Source organism: Saccopteryx leptura, chromosome 2 (genome assembly GCF_036850995.1).
Source record: "Saccopteryx leptura isolate mSacLep1 chromosome 2, mSacLep1_pri_phased_curated, whole genome shotgun sequence".
Lineage (NCBI taxonomy): Eukaryota > Metazoa > Chordata > Mammalia > Chiroptera > Emballonuridae > Saccopteryx > Saccopteryx leptura.
Genome location: NC_089504.1, coordinates 344,856,520 through 344,874,694, shown reverse-complemented (window position 1 = coordinate 344,874,694; position 18,175 = coordinate 344,856,520). Strand labels below are relative to the sequence as shown.

Sequence of the window (18,175 nt, the reverse complement as noted above, 5' to 3'; positions counted from 1 at the left end):
TTTATCATGCTACTCAGAACGGTGTGCAATTTGAAACTTATACATTGTTTAGTTCTGGAATTTTCCATTTAATATTTTTGAACTACAGTTAATTGTGAGTAACAAACTGCAAAAGCGAAACCATGGTTAAAGAGGAAGTACTATATAGTGTGGGCATTCTCCTGCCTCTGTTCTCGCCCCTGCCCACTCTCACTCCAGCCAGTGTGTATGAAAGTATGAATAAGCCTGATCGGGCGGTGGCACAGTGGATAGAGCATCGGACTGGGATGCGGAGGACCCAGGTTCAAGACCCCGAGGTCGCCAGCTTGAGCACGGGCTCATCTGGTTTGAGCAAAAGCTCCCAGCTTGGACCCAAGGTCCCTGGCTCGAGCAAGGGGTTACTCGGTCTGCTGAAGGCCCATGGTCAAGGCACATATGAGAAAGCAATCAATAAACAACTAAGGTGTCGCAATGCACAACGAAAAACTAATGACTGATGTTTCTCATATGTCTATCCCTCTCTCTGACTCTCTCTGTCTCTGGGGAAAAAAAAAAAAAAGAAAGTATGAGTGAGTGTGAGGAGGGTCAGTGAGCTGTGGTCCTTCAGCTGCTTCCTCAGTGTGGGAGCTGAAGCCAGCCTGGGCACCTGGGGTTCTTCTGAGACTAGTCATCACCCGGCCCTGAGCTGGTGACTCAGGCAAAAGGAACCTGCACCCAGACTTTGCTCAGGGGAAGATGATGCCTGCTGCAGATTCTCCTGCCCTCTACAGCCTGAGATGGGCACTGCAGTGATAAAATGGTTAGTCCAGGGAGAGGTCTGACAGGCCCTGGGTACAGTCCTGCACGTAGTCCAGGTCAGGCACTGGGAAGGGCACACGGGACCACTTCTTGGCCTGGATCCGCCCTCGCGGTGTCTCCAGCAGCATGGTGCGGACTTTGAGAGCCGGCAGCTTCACTGACTTGTAGATCATCTGCAGACCCCAGGGCTGGGGGTGGGACAGAGACAGTGGGTCTGGGTGTCTGCCCTCAGACTAGCTTCTCTCCTCAAGTTAGGGTCTCTGAGTGCAGGGCTTATGTCTCCCATCTCATCATACTGTGGGCTCCCTAAATTAGGGGCTGGACCACTCTCTTCAGACTGGGGACTCCTGGGGCAAGGCTGTCTCCCCATCCCACTGAGGGCACCCTGATGGTAGACACTGGGCCTCCTGCTCAGAATGAGGACTTCTAAAAACTGGAGCTAAGGGCCATGGCCCCAGCACTTACTTCCCCACAGTTCTTGCAGCTAACAACACCCCCAGGTATCCAGTCCTTGAAGACTCTGTCCATGACCACAGGCTTCGTGGAGACATTGTAGTAGACCCTGGAAAGGAATGGGCGTGGCCACAGCCCTCATGGACCCCCAGTTCCAGACCACATGCCATCCTATTTGCTGAGCCTCTGCCTGAGCCTTGACATTCCTGCCTGTCAAGAGGCACCGAGACTTCAGGAAGCTCTGCCTGTGCTGCCTCCACTCCATTTCCTTCCGCCCAAGTTCAGGCCTCAGCACTACCCACCTGGATGATCTAAGTTTCCCAATGGACCTTCCTGCCCCACCCTTCCACCCCATTCCAGCCTTACTCCCACCCCCACACTATCCTTCTGCCAACTGCCAGAGTGATCTAAAAATGTAAATCTGACACCCCTTTGCTCAAAATCCATCCAAGTCGCCTCACTGCCTACAGGATAAAAGCTTAAGTTTTAAGTCTGACCTTCAAGGTCCTCCAAAGGCTAGTCTGTCTGTCTGCAGAATCTCATCCTTCACAAGCTCTTCCGATCAAGTCAACCACCGTTACTCCCAGCCCATCATTCCTGCCTATCCTCATCTTCTCACGGTCAAGCCCAATCCAGCCCTCAAGACCTGGTTGCTACCTCCTCAAACAAGAGAAAATGTGTAAATACCCTTGGCATGGTGGCCTGGCACACAGTAGGTACCTAATAAATACTTAATAAATAAACGAATGGAGGATAGGGGAAGACTACCCTCTAGGAAGCAGATGAGGGGATGGCTCAGGGACAAACAGCCCCTCTTGATGTCTTCAGAGTATGTAGGACCAGGGGGCTAGTTTGTGGCCCCTCAAACTAGCATTTGGCATCCTGAATTCCAACTCTTGCTCAACCACATAGTGGCTGTGGGAGTCTGGGCACGTTACTGAGCCTCTCTGAGCCTCTATTTCCTCACCTGTGAAACAGGGTGGTGATAAACCCGATCTAACCAGACTGTTGTGAAAATGCAAACTCGGTACTTGTTAAAATGCTGTTTAGCCTCCCAAACTCATAATGCACCCCACCCTTCCCTTCACCCGCACAGCCCCTTCCAAGGTTCTCACGAGAAGTTGGGGTTCACATTGACGTGGTGGGAGCCCTCCACCTTCCGCAGGTCGCTCCCGTGGCCCACGGCCACCATGCAGTTGATGCAGAGGAGCTGCACTTGCTCTGCCAGGAACTGCTGCCGCTGGCTCTCCTGCTGGGCTGCCTTGACCGCTCGCCTGACCACGGCTGCCCGCTGCAGGTCCCGGATCTATGGTGGGAGGGGACACCAGGCACGGCTTTGGCCCAAGATACTCAACTGCGGGAATGCCCAGGGGAACAAAGGGTTCCCAAAGGCCTCAGATTGTTAGTACCCGGAGAGACTTTCCTCAACCCTCCCTGGGGCTTCCAGAAGCAGCTCAGTAGAGGAAACTAATATTGGATTGGGGGCAACAGTGGGAGCCGGGCAAGCTTTCCCACTGAATCTCTGCCCCCACTTCGGAGGGTTTTGTGGGAAATTGCTTCTCTGACTCTAACATCGGGTACCATTACTCTGGGACGACAGGAGTAAACAGGGACAATGCTGTGCGGGGCTGAACAATGGTGGCTCTACTTCAGGGGACTGATTGGAGTCCTGGTTCTGGGCTTACTTTGTGCAGGTGTTTTTTTTTTTAATTTTGTTCCCCCTATGCTTGGTTCCAGAAGAGCTGAAAGGTGGTTGTCAAAGATACACAAAGTATTTGGTGATGAAGATAACTTAAAAGCAAGATGGAGCCTGTTCCCAAGGCATTGTGGAAAAACAGCCATTGTCTTCCTGGCAATGCCATCCCTGGCCTCTACCCTTCCCTGGATTCAGACCTTCACCAGGTGGGCCAAGTTGGCTCCCAGAGAAAGGAGGCGGAGGGGTGTGTGTGTGTGTGCATGAGACCTTCCAGGCAGAACGTCTATAGCCCCCCGCCCCACGGGGCACAGGACTGCCCACAGACCTTGGCCTCGTACTCAGCCTGGTCCATCTGCTGCACGGCAGCCACGGCCCGTTCCATCAGAGCCTCTAGTGCCTCGTTGGTTCGCTCCCGCTGCACCTCCCGACTGCCTTGGACTGCCACGAATGAGTACACACTCTGATCGGCCCGGGCACGACCCCTCGCCTGGGTAGGGAGATGAGAGGGGGCCTGAGTGGGGCTAGGTTTCCACACATGATCCTTTCAGGACTGTTCGGGGGGTGGCTGGGCACCTGGACCATGGAGATCTCGTTAGTCAAGAGCCCATAGCGCACAATCACATTGCACTGGGGGATGTCCAGTCCCTCTTCTGCCACACTCGTGGCCACCAGGAGGTTCAGGCTGCCATCCCGGAACTTGTGGATAACATCTTGCTGGTCCCTCTGGGAGTAAGGGAGGAAAAAGAGGATGGTACATGAGGTGGCTTCAGGCCTATCCTCTGGCTAGCCCAGTCTCTCCTGGGTCAGTCCTTTTACTCAGTCTGGGCCCCTTTTTTTTGAGGGCCCCTGAGTCTCCACCTCAATCTCCAGGAACCCCCAGGATCTTGGCCCTCTTCCCAGCTGAACATTTAACCCCTCTCTCCTCTTGGGACTCCTAAGGGTCCCTGACCCTGCGCTCTAGGAGCTCTTGGGGACTGTTCTTCTCCTACAAGGGACTCCAGATCCCTGACCCTCTGTCCTGAGGACATCACTCACTTCTTTCCCTGCAGATGCCCAGGTTGCTGCCCCTCTGCAGCCAGAGACCCTCAGACCTGGGGAACCGTCAGTCCTGGGATTTCAGTGTCCATGCGTCTCAGCTCTGTCCTCTGCCTGGGGATAATCAGTACCCCCATTTCTCTGTGCTGAAGACTCTCTCCTCTTCTCTTCTCCCCTAACGGAATGCCCCAGCCCCACCTCCTTTCCCCAAAGCCCATACCTGGGTCATTCGCTCATTCTGGCTGCTGTTACCAGCTCCAATCAGCAGCTGGGGCCTGATGTCCACTGTCTGCAGATTTGGCTGCTGCTTGAGCCAGAGTAGGAGGGAGTGGGCACTCTGGCGGGTGCGTGTGAAGATGATGCCCCGGGGGCTGCCCGGGCTTCCGAACTGCTCCTGCAGGATCTGTTCCAGAGTCTCCAGCTTGGGGTTCTCTGGGCCATGAGTTGCCAGGCGAGTCAGCTCATTCTTGTGGTCTGCCGGAAAAGCCCAAAATCAGAGGTGCAGGACTCAGGTTGGAAGTGGGCAGGATGTGGCAGTGGGTGGCCCACAGGGATAAGATTGCAGGAGTCCAGAGGGGGCCTGAGGATACTTGCTTCTGCCGAATTTCCTCTGAGCAGTACCAAGAACACAGGTAAGAATAACCTCTGCCTGCCCAGCCTCAAGGCCAGCCAGCCTTACACCAGAGGCCTACAGTCAAGAATCCTTTGCTCACATACCTTATCCAGCACCCGTCTTCAACCCTGCTACCAGGACGACCCTTGACCTTTGATGCTTACCTCTGCAACCCAGAACTAATTCAACCTCAGGTTTCCTCATAAAGATCCTTGTCCTCAGCTGTGCTGAGGCCTCTAGCCTTAAATTTCACCCTCTGACCACCTCACTTTTCCAGTTTAAAGGTACCACACACACTAGACTTTCAGGGACAGTTCCAATTAAATGGTTTTCAAAAACTTTTTGTCAATAACATATACAGTATTAGTTTTTAAACCCATGTAAACCTTCACAAATGAGGGCATACATCTTTTGTCATATCCACGGCCTTGACTTTTGGTTAGAAAAAGAGGGCCTGAGGACTCTTGTTGGAACCTTTCCAATTCAGAGTTTGTGCCTGCGCTCGGCTGGCCTCTGACCTCTTTTCCCAACACACCTCCTCCAAAGAAGCCTCACCATCGAACAGTGCCAGCAGCCAGCGCTCAGCACGCAGGATCTGGGTCTTAGTGGTGCGCTCCCAGTGGTAGAAACTCTGCAGTGCGGCCAGGGCGTCCACAGCGCGGACCGTGTCGTGGATGAGGAGCGCGTCGTTGTAGCGTCGCAGGTGAAGCGCATATACCCGCCTCTGCAGGAGCCCGGCCTCAGCCGCTGCAAACCCGCAGGGAGTCAAGGTCTGAGCGGCCACGCCCCCAGCGCTTATTTCTGCCTAGACTCCGCCCCAAACACTGAGCCCCGCCCCCTAGAGGCTCCGCCCAGGCAGGCCGGGCCCTGGAGGCACCATATAGTCCTCCCGTCTTCCCTTCTTACCGGTCTGGCTCAGCTCCACCACCTGCTGCTCATACGTCTGTGTCCCAAAGTCCTGCTTCAACTCAGGCATCTCCAGGTTGTCATGGATTTGTTCCATGAGCTTCTTCAGCATGTCCCCAAACGGGTCCTAGACAGAAGAGTGAGGGCATGAGGGAATTTCTATGCTGCTGTGGTGGGGCAGAGTCCAGGCTGGAGGCACGGGTCAGGTTTCTGCACCTGGCTCCTGTTCTGTCTCCACCCCATATATGCCCTTGACCTCTGGCCTGAGCACAGTGATGTCCAGTCCTTGTCCAGCCTGTCATAGCAGATACCAGTTAGTGTCCACACCGCAGGAAAGAGCTTGGAACAGCCTCATTACAAACTGCCCCAGCTTTATGGCTTGCAAAGCACTCTAATGCATGCCCAGATGTGTGACAGAGGTCTATGGTGACACTTGAGTGAAACCAAACAGTAGGATCTGCCCCATTTCACAGAAAGAAGTGGACACTCAGATACATAAACAAGTAACCTGCAGTCACAGAGGGTGGAGTCAAGGGTCAGCCTCAGGTGCCCTAATTTCAGCCCCCACCCAAGCCCAGCCCCACCCTTCCTTCCACACACCTGGCTGCGCCTTTGGCAGAGGTTGTACTGCTTGCAGGGCTCATGGCTGTGCTCCTGCAGCTGGGGGCGGGAGGTCTGGGGTGACATGATACGCCATGTGTCCAGGTTGGCACAGAGCTGAGGCAAGAGAGAGGAGTTCACTGAAATGGGGGGGGGGGAGTCTTGTAGGGACAAGAGGCAGAACTTTGGGGCAGGACGGGTCCCAGCTGAGGCAGGGCTATTAGGGGTGGGGATTCATTTATTCAATAAATATTCATTGTTTGTCTTCTCTGTACCTAGTGCTGTTCCAGGTACTCGAAATATAGCGCATCTCAAATTAGAGTTGGGTAGACTGTTGATAAACTAGTAAAGAACATCAGAATGAGAGAACTGCAGATCATGTTAACTAGCTCTGAAGAGAATAAAATTGGATGATATGACAGAGTACAGTGGGGGTGATCAGGGAAGGCTTCCAAGGGGTGACAGTTAAGCTGTTCCCTGAATGACAATAAGGTCAGCCAGACAGGTAAAGTACAGGGTAAAGGGCATCCAGGGCAGAAGGAATGGCAAGTGCAAGGATCCTGAGATGGGAACAAGGCTGACATGCTCAGGACACGGAGAGAAGGCCAATACAGGAGTGAGGCGGAGGGCAGAGGAAGCGAGGTCGGAGACTTGAGCAGGGGTTAGGTCACACGGAACTTTTTAAGTGCACTAAGAAGTCTTTGAAGGCTGGAATTTAGGCGAGGAAGGGGTCCAGACCCTGCCTGGGTGAACTGGGCTAGGGCCGGTGGCCACGCGCTAGGGCAGGCCAGGGAGGTCCCTGGTGGGTAAAGTGGTGGGAGGGTCACAGAAACCAAGCTGACCTGCAGGATGTGTTCAATGGCTCCATCGAGCGTGGTGGCCCTGCCAGTGCCAGGGGAGGCTGTGAGACCCAGCACCTGCGGCAGGGGCTGTGTCCTCTGGAATTTATGCTCTAGGTACCGGCTCAGGATGATGTTGTACACGGTGTCTTTGTGCGTGTGGTGACACTCATCCACCACAAGAAGAGAGAAGGCTGGGGGCGCATAAGGAAGGCTGTGAACCAAAGCATGCAAAACCCTTTCTCCCATAAGCTTTGTTTCATGTGGTTCCAAAACTCATCTGAGAATTTCTTCCTCCCTTCACAATTGGAAGCCAGACCCCAGAGAATGGCCAGTCGGGATGATTTACCTCTGTTTTACAGATTAAGAAACTAAAGCTCAAGCTGGGGAAAGCGACTTGTCTATGACCTGCCACTGTAGCCAGTTCTTTTTCTACAAGGGTATATCCTGGGGCTTGGTGAATGGGGAAGTCCTCACTCCCACAAGATCTCCCAACATCTTTACAAGAAGAGGGGCCCTGGGGTTGGCAGGCAGGGGTGCATCAGGGGCACACAACCCTCACCATTGAGCTCCACATGCTCCTCCTCCTCACGGCTGGTCAGTGCCATCTGCAGCAGCTCAGCTGTACAGATGAGCAGGTCATTCCTTTGTGCCTCGTGGCCAAACCCAGGTCGTGACTCCATGCCCCCACTCAGGGTTCTAATGGCCCAGCGCCCATCCAGCATGCGACGAAACTCCTCATAATGCTGGGTCACCAGGTGTACCTGGGGGTGCAGAGGGGATGAGGAGAGGAAGCTGGATCTGGGTCAAGGGAATGGGGGGAGGGGAGGCAATGACAGGGATGGGTGAGAAAGGGAGCTTAGGACCGCTCACAGCAGCTCGGGAGTTCTGGAGGGTCTTGAGAGGTGTCTGAGCTGGGAACTCACTGAGGAGAGGGCAGGCCACTTACCCTGTTGACCAATACAACCACCTTGGCTCCGTCCACAGTCTCAAGATGCCTTTTGGCCACATAAGCAGCCGCCCGGGTCTTCCCAGCACCCGTGGGCAGCCATATGATGATATTCTTGCCTTCCAGGGCAGGCATGATCACCTCCCACTGGTAGGGTCGCAGCTCCATTCTGGGAATTGCAGGACTCAGACCTCTGGACCTCCTGGCCCCCTCCTAGGTCCAACCTCCCTCAGATCTGCCCCCTCCATGCTCCTGGCCAGCTCAGTCTGGTGCAGAGACCTCCCGTTCCCCAAGGCTCCATCCTGCTTGGGAGGTGGAACAAGGCACCTCCCAGGAACCAGATCTGGCCTAGAGGGGAGGCGAGAGTAAGACAGACTGCATCGGATCCCTGCCCAGCCTCACCTGTACCACCTGCCACGGGCAGCCCTGCTTGGCTTAGTCCAGACACCAGCTCCTGAGCTCTGCTAGAATCGAAAATGAAAACTGAAACTGAGGGGAGGCACCAGCCCAGCTCAGCCTCCCGGTGTCTCTTCCCCGCCCCCCACTGGCCTGAGTGAGGACTGGAAAGCAGCGATTGACAGGAAAGCACTCTAACTTCTAGGTCCTGCCAGCCACCCCTGCCTCCCGAGAGAAGTATCCACTTCCTCACCCCACCCCCACTCCTTTTGGAGTGAGCTGTAACCATGTCACCCAGGCAAAGGCAGCAAGTGGGAGATTTGGACTCATGCCATCCAAGCACCTGGACCAGGAACCAGGCGCAGGGAGAAGTGGCAGCTGCAGCCAGGCAAGCCCCGTCGCCCCAGGGGCACACTAGGCAAAGGTTTGCTGGGGATGTGTCCTCAGCACAACCTGAACTTAATAGGCTCCAACTTACTAGAAGGTGCAAGATTAGCCTGCTAAGGCTGGGGATGCAACTAAAGAAGTAATCACACAGAGGAAAAAAAAAAAGAGCTTTATTGATCCCTCCAAGGGATTAATGCCAGGAAATGAATGGTCCCCATGTCCCCCACCCCTGGGGGACAGACAGAACAGTGCAGGGCAAGGCAAGGCATGGCCCCTCCAGTCCAGGCTGAACTTCTAACCTCTGAAGCCCCCTGACTCAATCTAAAAGTGGTAGTCCTGCCCTCGAGGAAACAGTGACCGGGCCAGGCTCAGGACTCTAAGACACCATAGCTCTGTAGGGACCAGGGCTGAACGCCACTAGAACTGGACACAGTTACCCTCTGGCCACCAGTCTCTGTAGAAGGGCTGAGCCCCAGACCCAGGAGGCCCTTCCCAATGTCAGACACAATGCAGGGTGGGACAAGACTGCAGCCTTGGGGGTGCCCACGGGCCCAACAAGGGCTGCAGGATCAGGGGCTGGAGTGTCTCAAGCCGAGAGGGACCTGGGCACCAGGGGTCTCCCTAGAGATGAGATCAGAACCTGAGATGGAGACATTCAAGGTTTAGGCTATGGTCCAAGGCTGGAGTCTACTTGTCAATGAGCCCTCCCTCCTTCAGCTTGAAGTAGAAGAACTTCTCCAGGGCACTGGCGCAGCGGCAGTACTCGCTGTCTGGGGGGTTGTACTCGCGGCAGTTGGCGATGACCCGCTGCAGGTCAGCCACAAAGAGCTTCCGGGTCACATAGTAACGGCTGCGGAGCCGTTCCGTCATGGTCTTCAGGTCTGGGGCAGCAGGACAGAAGGGAACGCCTTTAAGAGGCTAAGAGTGGGTCACAGGGGCTGTGAGGCCCAGTGAAGGCATGAGCAAATTTGCAGGCACAAGTGGAAGGGGTCGGGATGAAGCATCCTCACCAATGGGGAAGCGGATGACCTCGTAGTAGTCAGGAGCCTCTGACTTCTTCACAGGCTCCATGAAGGGCCAGGCACTGGGGTGTGACTGGAGAGAAGAGCCGAGCTGGAGCCGGGCCCACTGGGCCCCATGCCCAGCTCGTGGCTGTCACCCACCCCTCACTGGGTCATAAAGCCAGGAACCCCAGAAGGGAACCTGGTCTCCCCACCTTGATCTGAGCCAGCAGGTTTTTAAGGATTGTGTAGAGCTGGTCAGGGTCTTTCAGCTCCTTCCTGGGGCAAAAGATGACAAGTCTGAGGCTCTTGTCACTCCGCCTCCCCCAACAACCTCTCCCTCCACACAACACTCACCCCTTCTCCTTCCCCAGTGGTTTCCAGCCCGTCTCTCCTGCAAAGCGGAGTGTGGAGGACACATCTAAGAATGCCTGTACACACACCAAGCCGCATGCCCCTCCCGCACCAAGGGCCCTGCTTACGAATGCCAGGGACACTCTCCACGGGGATCTGCCTCACTCCCTCCTTGAAGCAGCTGAGCCCGGGGTAGACCTTTCGAATCTGGGCCTGTTTGCGCTCGATCAGCTTCTTGATGATCTGAGGAAGGCAGGGTCTGAGGGGCCAATCCAGGCCCAGCAGCTACCCTCCCAGAGCCAGTCAGAGCCTCCGCCCCTGAATCCAGTTGCCGCTCCTCCTAACTTCCCCAAGCGGCAGAGTGAGAACGGAGATCCTGGCCCGACCTCACATATGCACATGCACGGACACAGGTACACACCTACGCGTGTGCTCATCCCATACACACATTCCACAAGCCCCATGGATGAGTGCACACACACACACAACCTCCTTCTGCTTCTTGATGATGTGGGAGAGCTCCGTGTAGGGGATGCGGGGATTCAGCTCACACTCCATCAGGGTCGCCCCTTCATAGTCCTTGATGTAGCCCAGGTAGCGGCTCTTGGGCACCTTGATATCCTTGGAGAAACCCTAGGAAGTGGGAGTCATGACTCAATCTATCAACAAGACTTTTCCAACGTTAACAGCTCCTCCCCCAGAAGCACTTGAGGGGCACTGCGTGCCGTGTCTCCTCTCTCCAGTTCCCAGGTCCCCTCCGCTGGTCCCCGCAAGGCCCAATCTGTCCCTGGAAAGACTCTAGGTCAGCTGCCCCTCCTGACTAACCCCCAAGAACCTCCCAATTCTGCCAATTGCCCTGCAGGCCCCTGGGGCAGTGGCAGGAGGGAGGAAGACAGGCAGGAAGGACATCCCTACAGACACTGTAGGGAACAGGGGACCTGAAGGGACTCCCAGTCCATACACACCAGGGGGCTAGGGAATGCCTCCTGCCTCAGGGGGCAGGCAAGTGTGGGGGGAGAGGTGAGGGTCACCTGCTTTTTGAAGTAGCCAATGGCGTACTCATCTGCGTAGGTGAGGAAGTAAAGAATGTTGTGTTTGATGTGATACTCCTTCAGGTGGTTCATCAGGTGAGTCCCATAGCCCTGCAGGGGAGGGAGCAGGACTTACGTGGCGGAGGGGTCAGGCCTGGGGCTGCACAGGGCTCAAGAGGACCCAGGGAGGAGGGAGCAAATTGGAGAGGAAGTGCCGATAGCCAGGGACTCCAAGGCAGGAAGGCGGAAAGGTGACTGGCAGAGGAGGGGAGTTTACCAGGAGAAAACTGAGACACTGGTTTTCGAAGCACTTGCTCTGAGCCAGGTGCAAGTTAAAGACCAAGTCCCAAGTTGAAGTCATGAGGTAGGTATTACTGTCAACTTACAGAAGGAAAAACTGAAACTCAACATGAGGAAACGTGGCCAACGTCAGGCAGAAGCTGCTATCCACGGGCCACTAGTTCCTGGTCCCTGGGCCTCAGAATGTGTAAAGGGAATACCAAGGACCCTGACTGTCACAGCCTTTGAACCCTGAAGAGACACTGACTTCCACATGTGTCAGGACCTAGGAAGCACCATGCAGAATTGAGTCATGAAAAAAAGAACGGGGAACCCTACTAGAGCGTCTGTTGTGACAATGCAAGGATAAAAGCCAGGACTGTCGCCCAGTGTAAGGCAACCATAAAAATTAATAACTCCCCAATGTATGTAAGAAAACTGACATCCATTTAAAAGTGTTCCTGATTCTCATGATCCATTGTCAACAGGTGCTTTCTGAATCGACCGTTCTCAGAGTACAAGTGCCACCTTGTGGGTGAGTGAGAAACTGGCCACTAAAAGGGGCCGGGGTCTGCTACATCACCATGTCCTCTGCTCTGAAGCAGGTGGTGGGATGGGGCAGGAACGGGGCTGGGCCATCCACTCACCTTGACCTGCTCATTTGAGGTGACAGCACAGAAGACAATCTCTGTGAAGCCCTGAGTGGGAAACATGCGGAAGCAGATCCCACCAATGACCCGCCCGTCCTTGATCAAGGCCAGAGTCTTGTGCTTCCTGAGGGGAGAAGGGCCAGGTCACAGACCCTGCCTGTCCCCTAAATGCTACCCACGTCCCCACAGCTCTGGAGCCCTAAGCTGTATTCAAGGCCGGGAACTGAGGAGGAAGAATTTCCAGAAGTTGGACAAGGGGTGTGGAGGTCGAGGGTGTGGTGCCCCGGGACTGGGGCTTTCCTGGGAACGCACGGGTCAAAGACGAGGCGGGCGATATACTCCTTGGGCATGCGTGGCAGCTGATGGGAGAAGACATTCTGCAACCCCACGAGCCAGAGCAACACCCGCCGGTTGGCCTTGGGTGTCAGCGAGTTGCCAATGACATGGAATTCGATGATGCCACGACGCTCCTCCAGGCGGGCTGTCTCGTCCCGGGCCGCATTGGCTGACAGTAGGCTCGTCTGGGTACCAGAGAAGGGGTGGTGAGCCAGGCTCTCGGGTCCACGAGGGCACCCTACTCCTGCTGGCCAGCAAGCCAGGCTGTCTACCTCGGGCCCCAGCATGGCCGCGGGGTCAGTGATGGTGAGCATGACCTCGTTGACTAACTCCATCGGGATGTCGCCCATCACACGAAGCCGCTTGGCATCCTCCAGGGTCAGGCTCTCAGGAAGCTTCCTCTTCTCGCCTGCTGGGGAGGAAAGCGAGGTCTCTCAGCGACAGCTAGAGAGACTGGGGGAGGAGTGAGTGAGGGTCAGGGCTCAAGGACCCACCTTGCATGGGCTCAGCACTTCCGGAATCCAGACTTAAGGAGCTGTTGTTGCCCCCACCCATGGTGGGGCTGAAGATGGGGGCGTTGGGCACCACCGCTGCGCTGACAGTAGCTGAGAGAGACAGAATGAGAGTCAGGGGCTGGGGGGGGGGGGTCAAAGGTGTTGGTGGAGAGAAGGGGCTGTGCTCAGCCAGAAAGGCCGGGCAAAGATCCTGCAGAACCTGCTGAGGCACGTACCCGGCCGAGGCACCAGCTGGGCCCCCTCCGAGGGCGGCATGGTGAAGCCTGACTCCCAGATCGGAGAGTTTGCCCCGTAGATCTCCTCCTCCAGCATGGACAGGAACCTGTGGGAGGGTACAGAATGTCCACTCCTCTGTCCAAGCAAGGGAGCAGCTGGGCCAGACACCAGGGCGGCTGCAGGTAGGTCAGAGAGACAGACCCTCTCCTCAGGGAACAAGGAGCCTAAGAAGAGAGACAACCTCCACCTTCAGATGGGGGGGAGGTACAGCCCTCTGCCTTCTGGGAGACCCTAGTTGAAGAAAGGAAGACAGGACAAATCTAGAACAGAGATCAGAGGCCATAGTCTACAGAACAGGGAGACAGGTCTGAACTGATGCCATCCTGTAATGTGTGACCAGGCAGTACACCAAGTCACTCTGGGCCTCAGGATCAAGATGGGACTCAGAATCTACCCCCTCCTGCCACCGTATTCCCACCTGGTGGCAGAAGGGGCACTGGAGGGCCTGGATTAATCAGTGAAGGCTTCCTGAGATGGATTGTTATGAAGCAGTTTTAATATGAGAGGAAGGTATGGCAACAACAGAGGAAAATCTTTCAGGAAGACCTGGAATGGGAGCAGAAATTGGTTTCACCTAAATTGTAAGCTGGTTGTTTCTTTGGGTTTTTTTTTGGAGTGCTGTGGTGGGAAAGATTCTGAGGCTGTGCCCAGGCCCCAGAAGAAACAACTGGTCATGTCTACCAGGGGCATACGCAGGGGTGCAGGCAGGGGTCGTGTTAGCCCTCAGGCCATGTACCTGTCGTCCCCTGACTAGTACAAAAGGCAAATGCTAGCGAGTTGCATCTGGGCCATGGGCAACTCTGCCAGGCAGGTACCCAGATCCCAGAAGGCTCATGGAGGGAAGCGGAGGGACCAATCCAGGAAGCCTTCCTGGAAAAAAAAGGGGGGGACAACAGGGAGGATATGAACTTGGGGAAAAATCCTGACAGGCCAGAAGGAGCCTTACTTCGGGAAATGGGTGAGGATGAGGGTCCTCTTCTCAGGCACCAGCTTGTCCTTCTCCACCCGGAACTTCTCTAGCAACTGCCGCCGTGTGACGGTGAAGATGGAGCGGAGAAGGCTTCGTCCAAAGACGTGAGTGGTCTCATAGCGGGGAAGGCTATCGCAGCTCTGGGGCACGTGGCAGTAACAGAGCCATCTGCAGAGAGTGGGAGGTCGTGAGAGTGGGAACCGTGGAGTCCAAGCTGAGCCAGTAAGTTTCTCCCCATGCTGTCCCTGGCTGGGCCTACCTGGTATAATTGACCTTGTATGTAGCCACGTCCTCAGCCTGAGACCTCTGCCGAAATTGGGCAGGTGTCTCAAGCTTCCAGTAGTTAAGGCAGAGTAAGAACATCTTCGAGAGTTCAAACATTGTCTGCCGCTCGCGGGGAGCCAGATGACTGAACTTGTACTGCACAAAGTTTAGCACACCCTGAGAAGGGGTGGGCAGGGGACAAAACCCGGAAGGAGGTGTGAGCAGCCAGCACGAGCTTCTTATCCAAAACTAGAGGCTTTCTGTTGGGCAGAGGCAAGGCTCTCCTCTCATTCTGAGGCTCTCTGTGAACACAAACCATGTCCTCTCTCTACCCCCATGCACACCCTAAGGTTAGCACAAAACATCTCCTCTTCTTGAAACTTCTTCCCTATTCCCAGCTCGAGGAGATAGAGAAAATAGGCTCCTCACTCCTCCAAGATGCCCTCAATTCTCTTAGCCCCTTCTTCATCCCACCTGCTCAATATTAGGCTTCTCAAATGGGGGGCTGCCCAGAGATCCCTCCACCACGGGCCGGGTCATCTGCAGGATGCATTTTCGAAGAAGCTGGAGGAAGGGGAAGAGGAAGAGGAAGAGGAAGAAGAAGAGGAAGAGGGAGGAGAGGAAGGGGTAGAGGTCAGCAGAGATCAGAGCTGCACACCCACAATCTCAACTCCTATGCTCACTCACTTTCAGTTGGAGGAAGCTCACCTTGAAGAGGTAGAAATAGACCTGTTTAGTGTCCGTGTCCTCCTCCTTGTGAACAGACATAAACAGATTCTCCACATCTACCACCATCCCCAACAGCCGGTTAATCTCATCCTCTGACACATTCTCCAGGTGAGACACGTGGTCAGCTGCAAGAAGAACAGGTGGTAGAGTTGGGAAGAATGGAAAGAAGAGATGAACAGGACTTCCTGCCCCTCTTCATCACCAGCCAAGATACACTCTGTCCTCCCAACCACTGTGACTATCAACAAGACTGCTCCTGTGTCAGCCCCTGGTGGTCCTTCGTATGTTTGCTATTGGCAGATTTTCTTTCTCCTCCCTTGGGACATACACACTCCTAATCCAATCCCTCCTTAGAAGGCATCTTTAGTTTTTTAAGAGATGAAGCTCGTGGCGCTTAAGTCATCCTGCCCAAGCAGAAGCCAGCCCCTGCTTCTCCCTCACCCTCAGCTCCAAGGGAACTGTCTTACCCAAGGGGTGCTCACAGCTGCGGCACAGCTCACTTAGGTTGGCAGCTGGCTGCTGCAGGTCCATGCGGGGTGCAGTGGGGGGCTTGGGGTTTTTCCAGCCATTACACTTGCAGGTTTCATTGGCCTGGAGACAGAGGATCAGTCAAAAACCCTGTGTGTATCCCGGGGACGAGGAGCTGCTCCTAGCCAGAGGTTTGCTCTCCCTGCCACCCGAGCCCTAGGATGTCGATGTCCCAAGCCCCGCCCCTCTCACACCAGGCCCCGCCCCCACCTTGCAAGCCGAGAAGACCCCTAGCTTCTCAAGCTTCTTGGCGCGCGGCAGTCCCCGAACTTGCGCCTTCCTCTGGCTGGCGCGCTGCTGCTGGCTCAGGCCAGGCCGAGCCGGATCACCCCCGCTCCCGGTCCCCCCACTTCCTACCCCGGGCCCCCCCGTCCCGGTGCTCCCGGCTGGAGCTGCAGCGGGGGCAGGGGCTGGTGCCGGAGTGGGAGCCGGAGTCGGCGCCGTAGCCGGACTGGGGGTAGGAGTCGGAGTTGGGGCAGGGGCTGGGGACTGGAGGGTACGAGGCTGTGCGGCCGGGGCCGGGGCCGGAGCCTGGGAAGGTTCCGCCATGGCCTCCCCCGCAGCGGAGCGCGGCGCGGCGCTCCCTGCCCTAGGGCCGCATGGGCAACGGGCGCTTACTGCGCAAGCGCCGCTGTTTCAGAGCACGATGGGAGTTGTAGTCTTCCACCGCTGCTCCCGTTGCCTCCACCTTCCAGACTTTTCTTTGCTGCCTCTTAATCCCAGACCGCCAAATAAGGCCCGAGCCAGCACCCCAAATAGACTCCTGCTCACTCTTAATCTCTCTCGAAGTCTTCCAGGATAGTCAGAATTGCTGTCGTCTTGGAGATAAGGAGAAACATCCCAGAAAGCGGGCTTTTGGATGGAGGACTTGTGGGCTCTGCACTCCTCCCAAGTCCCCAGCCTAGAAGTACAGGCCTGGGGTCTAATTGGCTTCCTGGCATATCTGCCTCCCATCCCTACCCTGCTCCAGTCTCATGTTTCCGGAGACAAAATTGCAGCTGCAGACATTAAGCGGCAACAGTTCTTTTCTTGACCTGTGAAGTGGTCACACAGGTGTGTTCTCTTTGGGATAAGGCAACTCGACCCTTTTGTGTACTTTTCTGTATGTCCATTATACTTGCACAAAAAGGGTTTATTGTAAAAGTACCGAGCACCAGAGGCATGGCCGTGGCCACGAACAAGGCTACCAAGGTGGGGATGAAGAAGCAGAGGAGGAAACCTTTTTGTATGGGAGCGCCTCTCCTCCAGCCCTGGGGGCACCTTGAGGGCTGGGCCTCATCTTAATCTTTGTGGTCCCTGAGTCCAGCCTGAGCCTGCAGCACAGCAAGCCCAAGATTGGATGAATAAAGGAAGCCAGGAAGATGTGTCCACCTCCCACCCCCCACAATGTCACAGGATTGTGGTCTATCAGAGAAAGGCAGGATGTTCCAAAATGAATTATATGTGTTCATACTCGAATGGCCCCCAAGCCCGGTTCTTGGAAGGGCAAGACCCCTGATGGCTCAATGTTATCTCCACTCTTCGCTGGTAACAGCTCCAGCCTTCTTGAGCATATTCAACTGGGCCCTCCGACAGAGGTGAGGAGGGTCCCCCCCAAAAGGGGGCAGGATCCAGGATAAAAGCAGCAGCGGGCGCGCCAGGGCAAATGGCAACATGACCCATAGAGGTAACTGACCTTGAACTCCCACTCTGCCTCTGCCGAGGCGGAAGGATCCCCGTTGAGCAGGAGTGGAGCTGCTGGTTGGGCAGCAGGAAGATCATCCTCTCGTGTCCTGCACGAGCACCCAGCCCTATACTGAGAGCCGCATACCCTTGGACAGCAGTTGCTCACTTGGATGCAGCAGGTCGGTAGCGGTCTCCCCAACGGGAGTCGGGTAGCGTCCCAGTCTCCCAGTGCGGCCCTCGCAGAACAGAACCAGGGTGCCACGCTGCCGGTGCTCAGGGATGATGTAGCTAGGCGGGATAATGTCCACACGGAGAGTCGTTTCCAGATGAAGGTGGATGCCCACAGCTTCACCCCCAAAGAGCTGGTGGTGCGAGTGGATCGCCAGTGCCTGATGGTGATAAGCCAGCGGCAAATGAAGAGTTACAGCCCAGATGGAAGCAGCTACTGCATGGAGCAGAAGATGCACCAGCAAATGCTACTACCGCGGGACCTGGATCCTGCCGCCAGGACCTGCTGCCCGACCCCCTCGGGCAAGTTGTGTGTCCAAGGCCGGTGCCCTTCGCTGCATTCTCCTGGAGCCCCGCCAGGACAGTCCTTGAGACCCAGGGGTCGCGGCTCTAAAACGGGTTCCAACCTAGCCTGACCTGATAAAACTACCACAGTGAGCAACAGCCTTAGTGTCCACGGTCCTTTCTCGGGGTTGGGGTCAGAGTTGGAGGTATAATGAAGGTAGAGGGAGGCCAGAAAGGTACCTCAAGGTGGTGATCCACCAAGAATCAGGCTTTTGTGGTCATGGACAAAAGTGGGGATGGGGCAGGGGCGGGGCTGGGTAGCAGAGAGTAATGTGGTCTGACTCAGCTCCACTCTGCTTGGACCAATAGCCCGTGCCCTCAGCAGCTAGGAGCAACAGAGCCAGCAGGGAGCA

The 18,175-nt window shown here is 55.7% G+C and overlaps 3 protein-coding genes across 4 annotated transcripts; 1 reads left to right on the top strand and 2 right to left on the bottom strand.

Annotated features, from left to right (window-relative positions):
- Positions 1–374: 374 nt before the first annotated feature.
- DHX58 (DExH-box helicase 58) lies at positions 375–8,352 on the bottom strand. Its single transcript, XM_066364154.1, has 13 exons — positions 8,271–8,352; positions 7,869–8,037; positions 7,482–7,683; positions 6,923–7,113; positions 6,081–6,197; positions 5,481–5,607; positions 5,130–5,321; positions 4,182–4,435; positions 3,500–3,649; positions 3,252–3,413; positions 2,346–2,536; positions 1,243–1,339; positions 375–965 (listed from the first exon to the last, which is right to left on the bottom strand). The coding sequence occupies exons 2-13, from the start codon at positions 8,034–8,036 to the stop codon at positions 780–782; spliced, it is 2,037 nt and encodes a 678-aa protein (XP_066220251.1). The 5' UTR covers position 8,037; positions 8,271–8,352; the 3' UTR covers positions 375–779.
- Positions 8,353–8,824: 472 nt separating this feature from the next.
- KAT2A (lysine acetyltransferase 2A) lies at positions 8,825–16,253 on the bottom strand. 2 transcript variants are annotated; one of them, XM_066364152.1, is made up of 18 exons: positions 15,795–16,253; positions 15,524–15,647; positions 15,036–15,181; positions 14,802–14,891; positions 14,323–14,504; positions 14,040–14,231; positions 13,033–13,139; positions 12,797–12,907; positions 12,575–12,714; positions 12,279–12,487; positions 11,964–12,090; positions 11,038–11,148; positions 10,496–10,639; positions 10,135–10,249; positions 10,010–10,046; positions 9,868–9,931; positions 9,662–9,746; positions 8,825–9,532 (listed from the first exon to the last, which is right to left on the bottom strand). In XM_066364152.1, exons 1-18 carry the CDS (start codon positions 16,131–16,133, stop codon positions 9,339–9,341), a joined length of 2,517 nt encoding a protein of 838 aa, XP_066220249.1. In that variant the 5' UTR covers positions 16,134–16,253; the 3' UTR covers positions 8,825–9,338. The 2 variants fall into 2 exon arrangements, with proteins under 2 accessions (XP_066220249.1, XP_066220250.1); XM_066364153.1 differs by having other exon boundaries at positions 12,575–12,711; positions 15,795–16,252.
- Positions 16,254–17,419: 1,166 nt separating this feature from the next.
- Positions 17,420–17,893, top strand: HSPB9 (heat shock protein family B (small) member 9). The gene has a single exon (XM_066364412.1). The coding sequence runs from the start codon at positions 17,420–17,422 to the stop codon at positions 17,891–17,893; it is 474 nt and encodes a 157-aa protein (XP_066220509.1).
- The last annotated feature ends 282 nt before the right edge of the window (positions 17,894–18,175 follow it).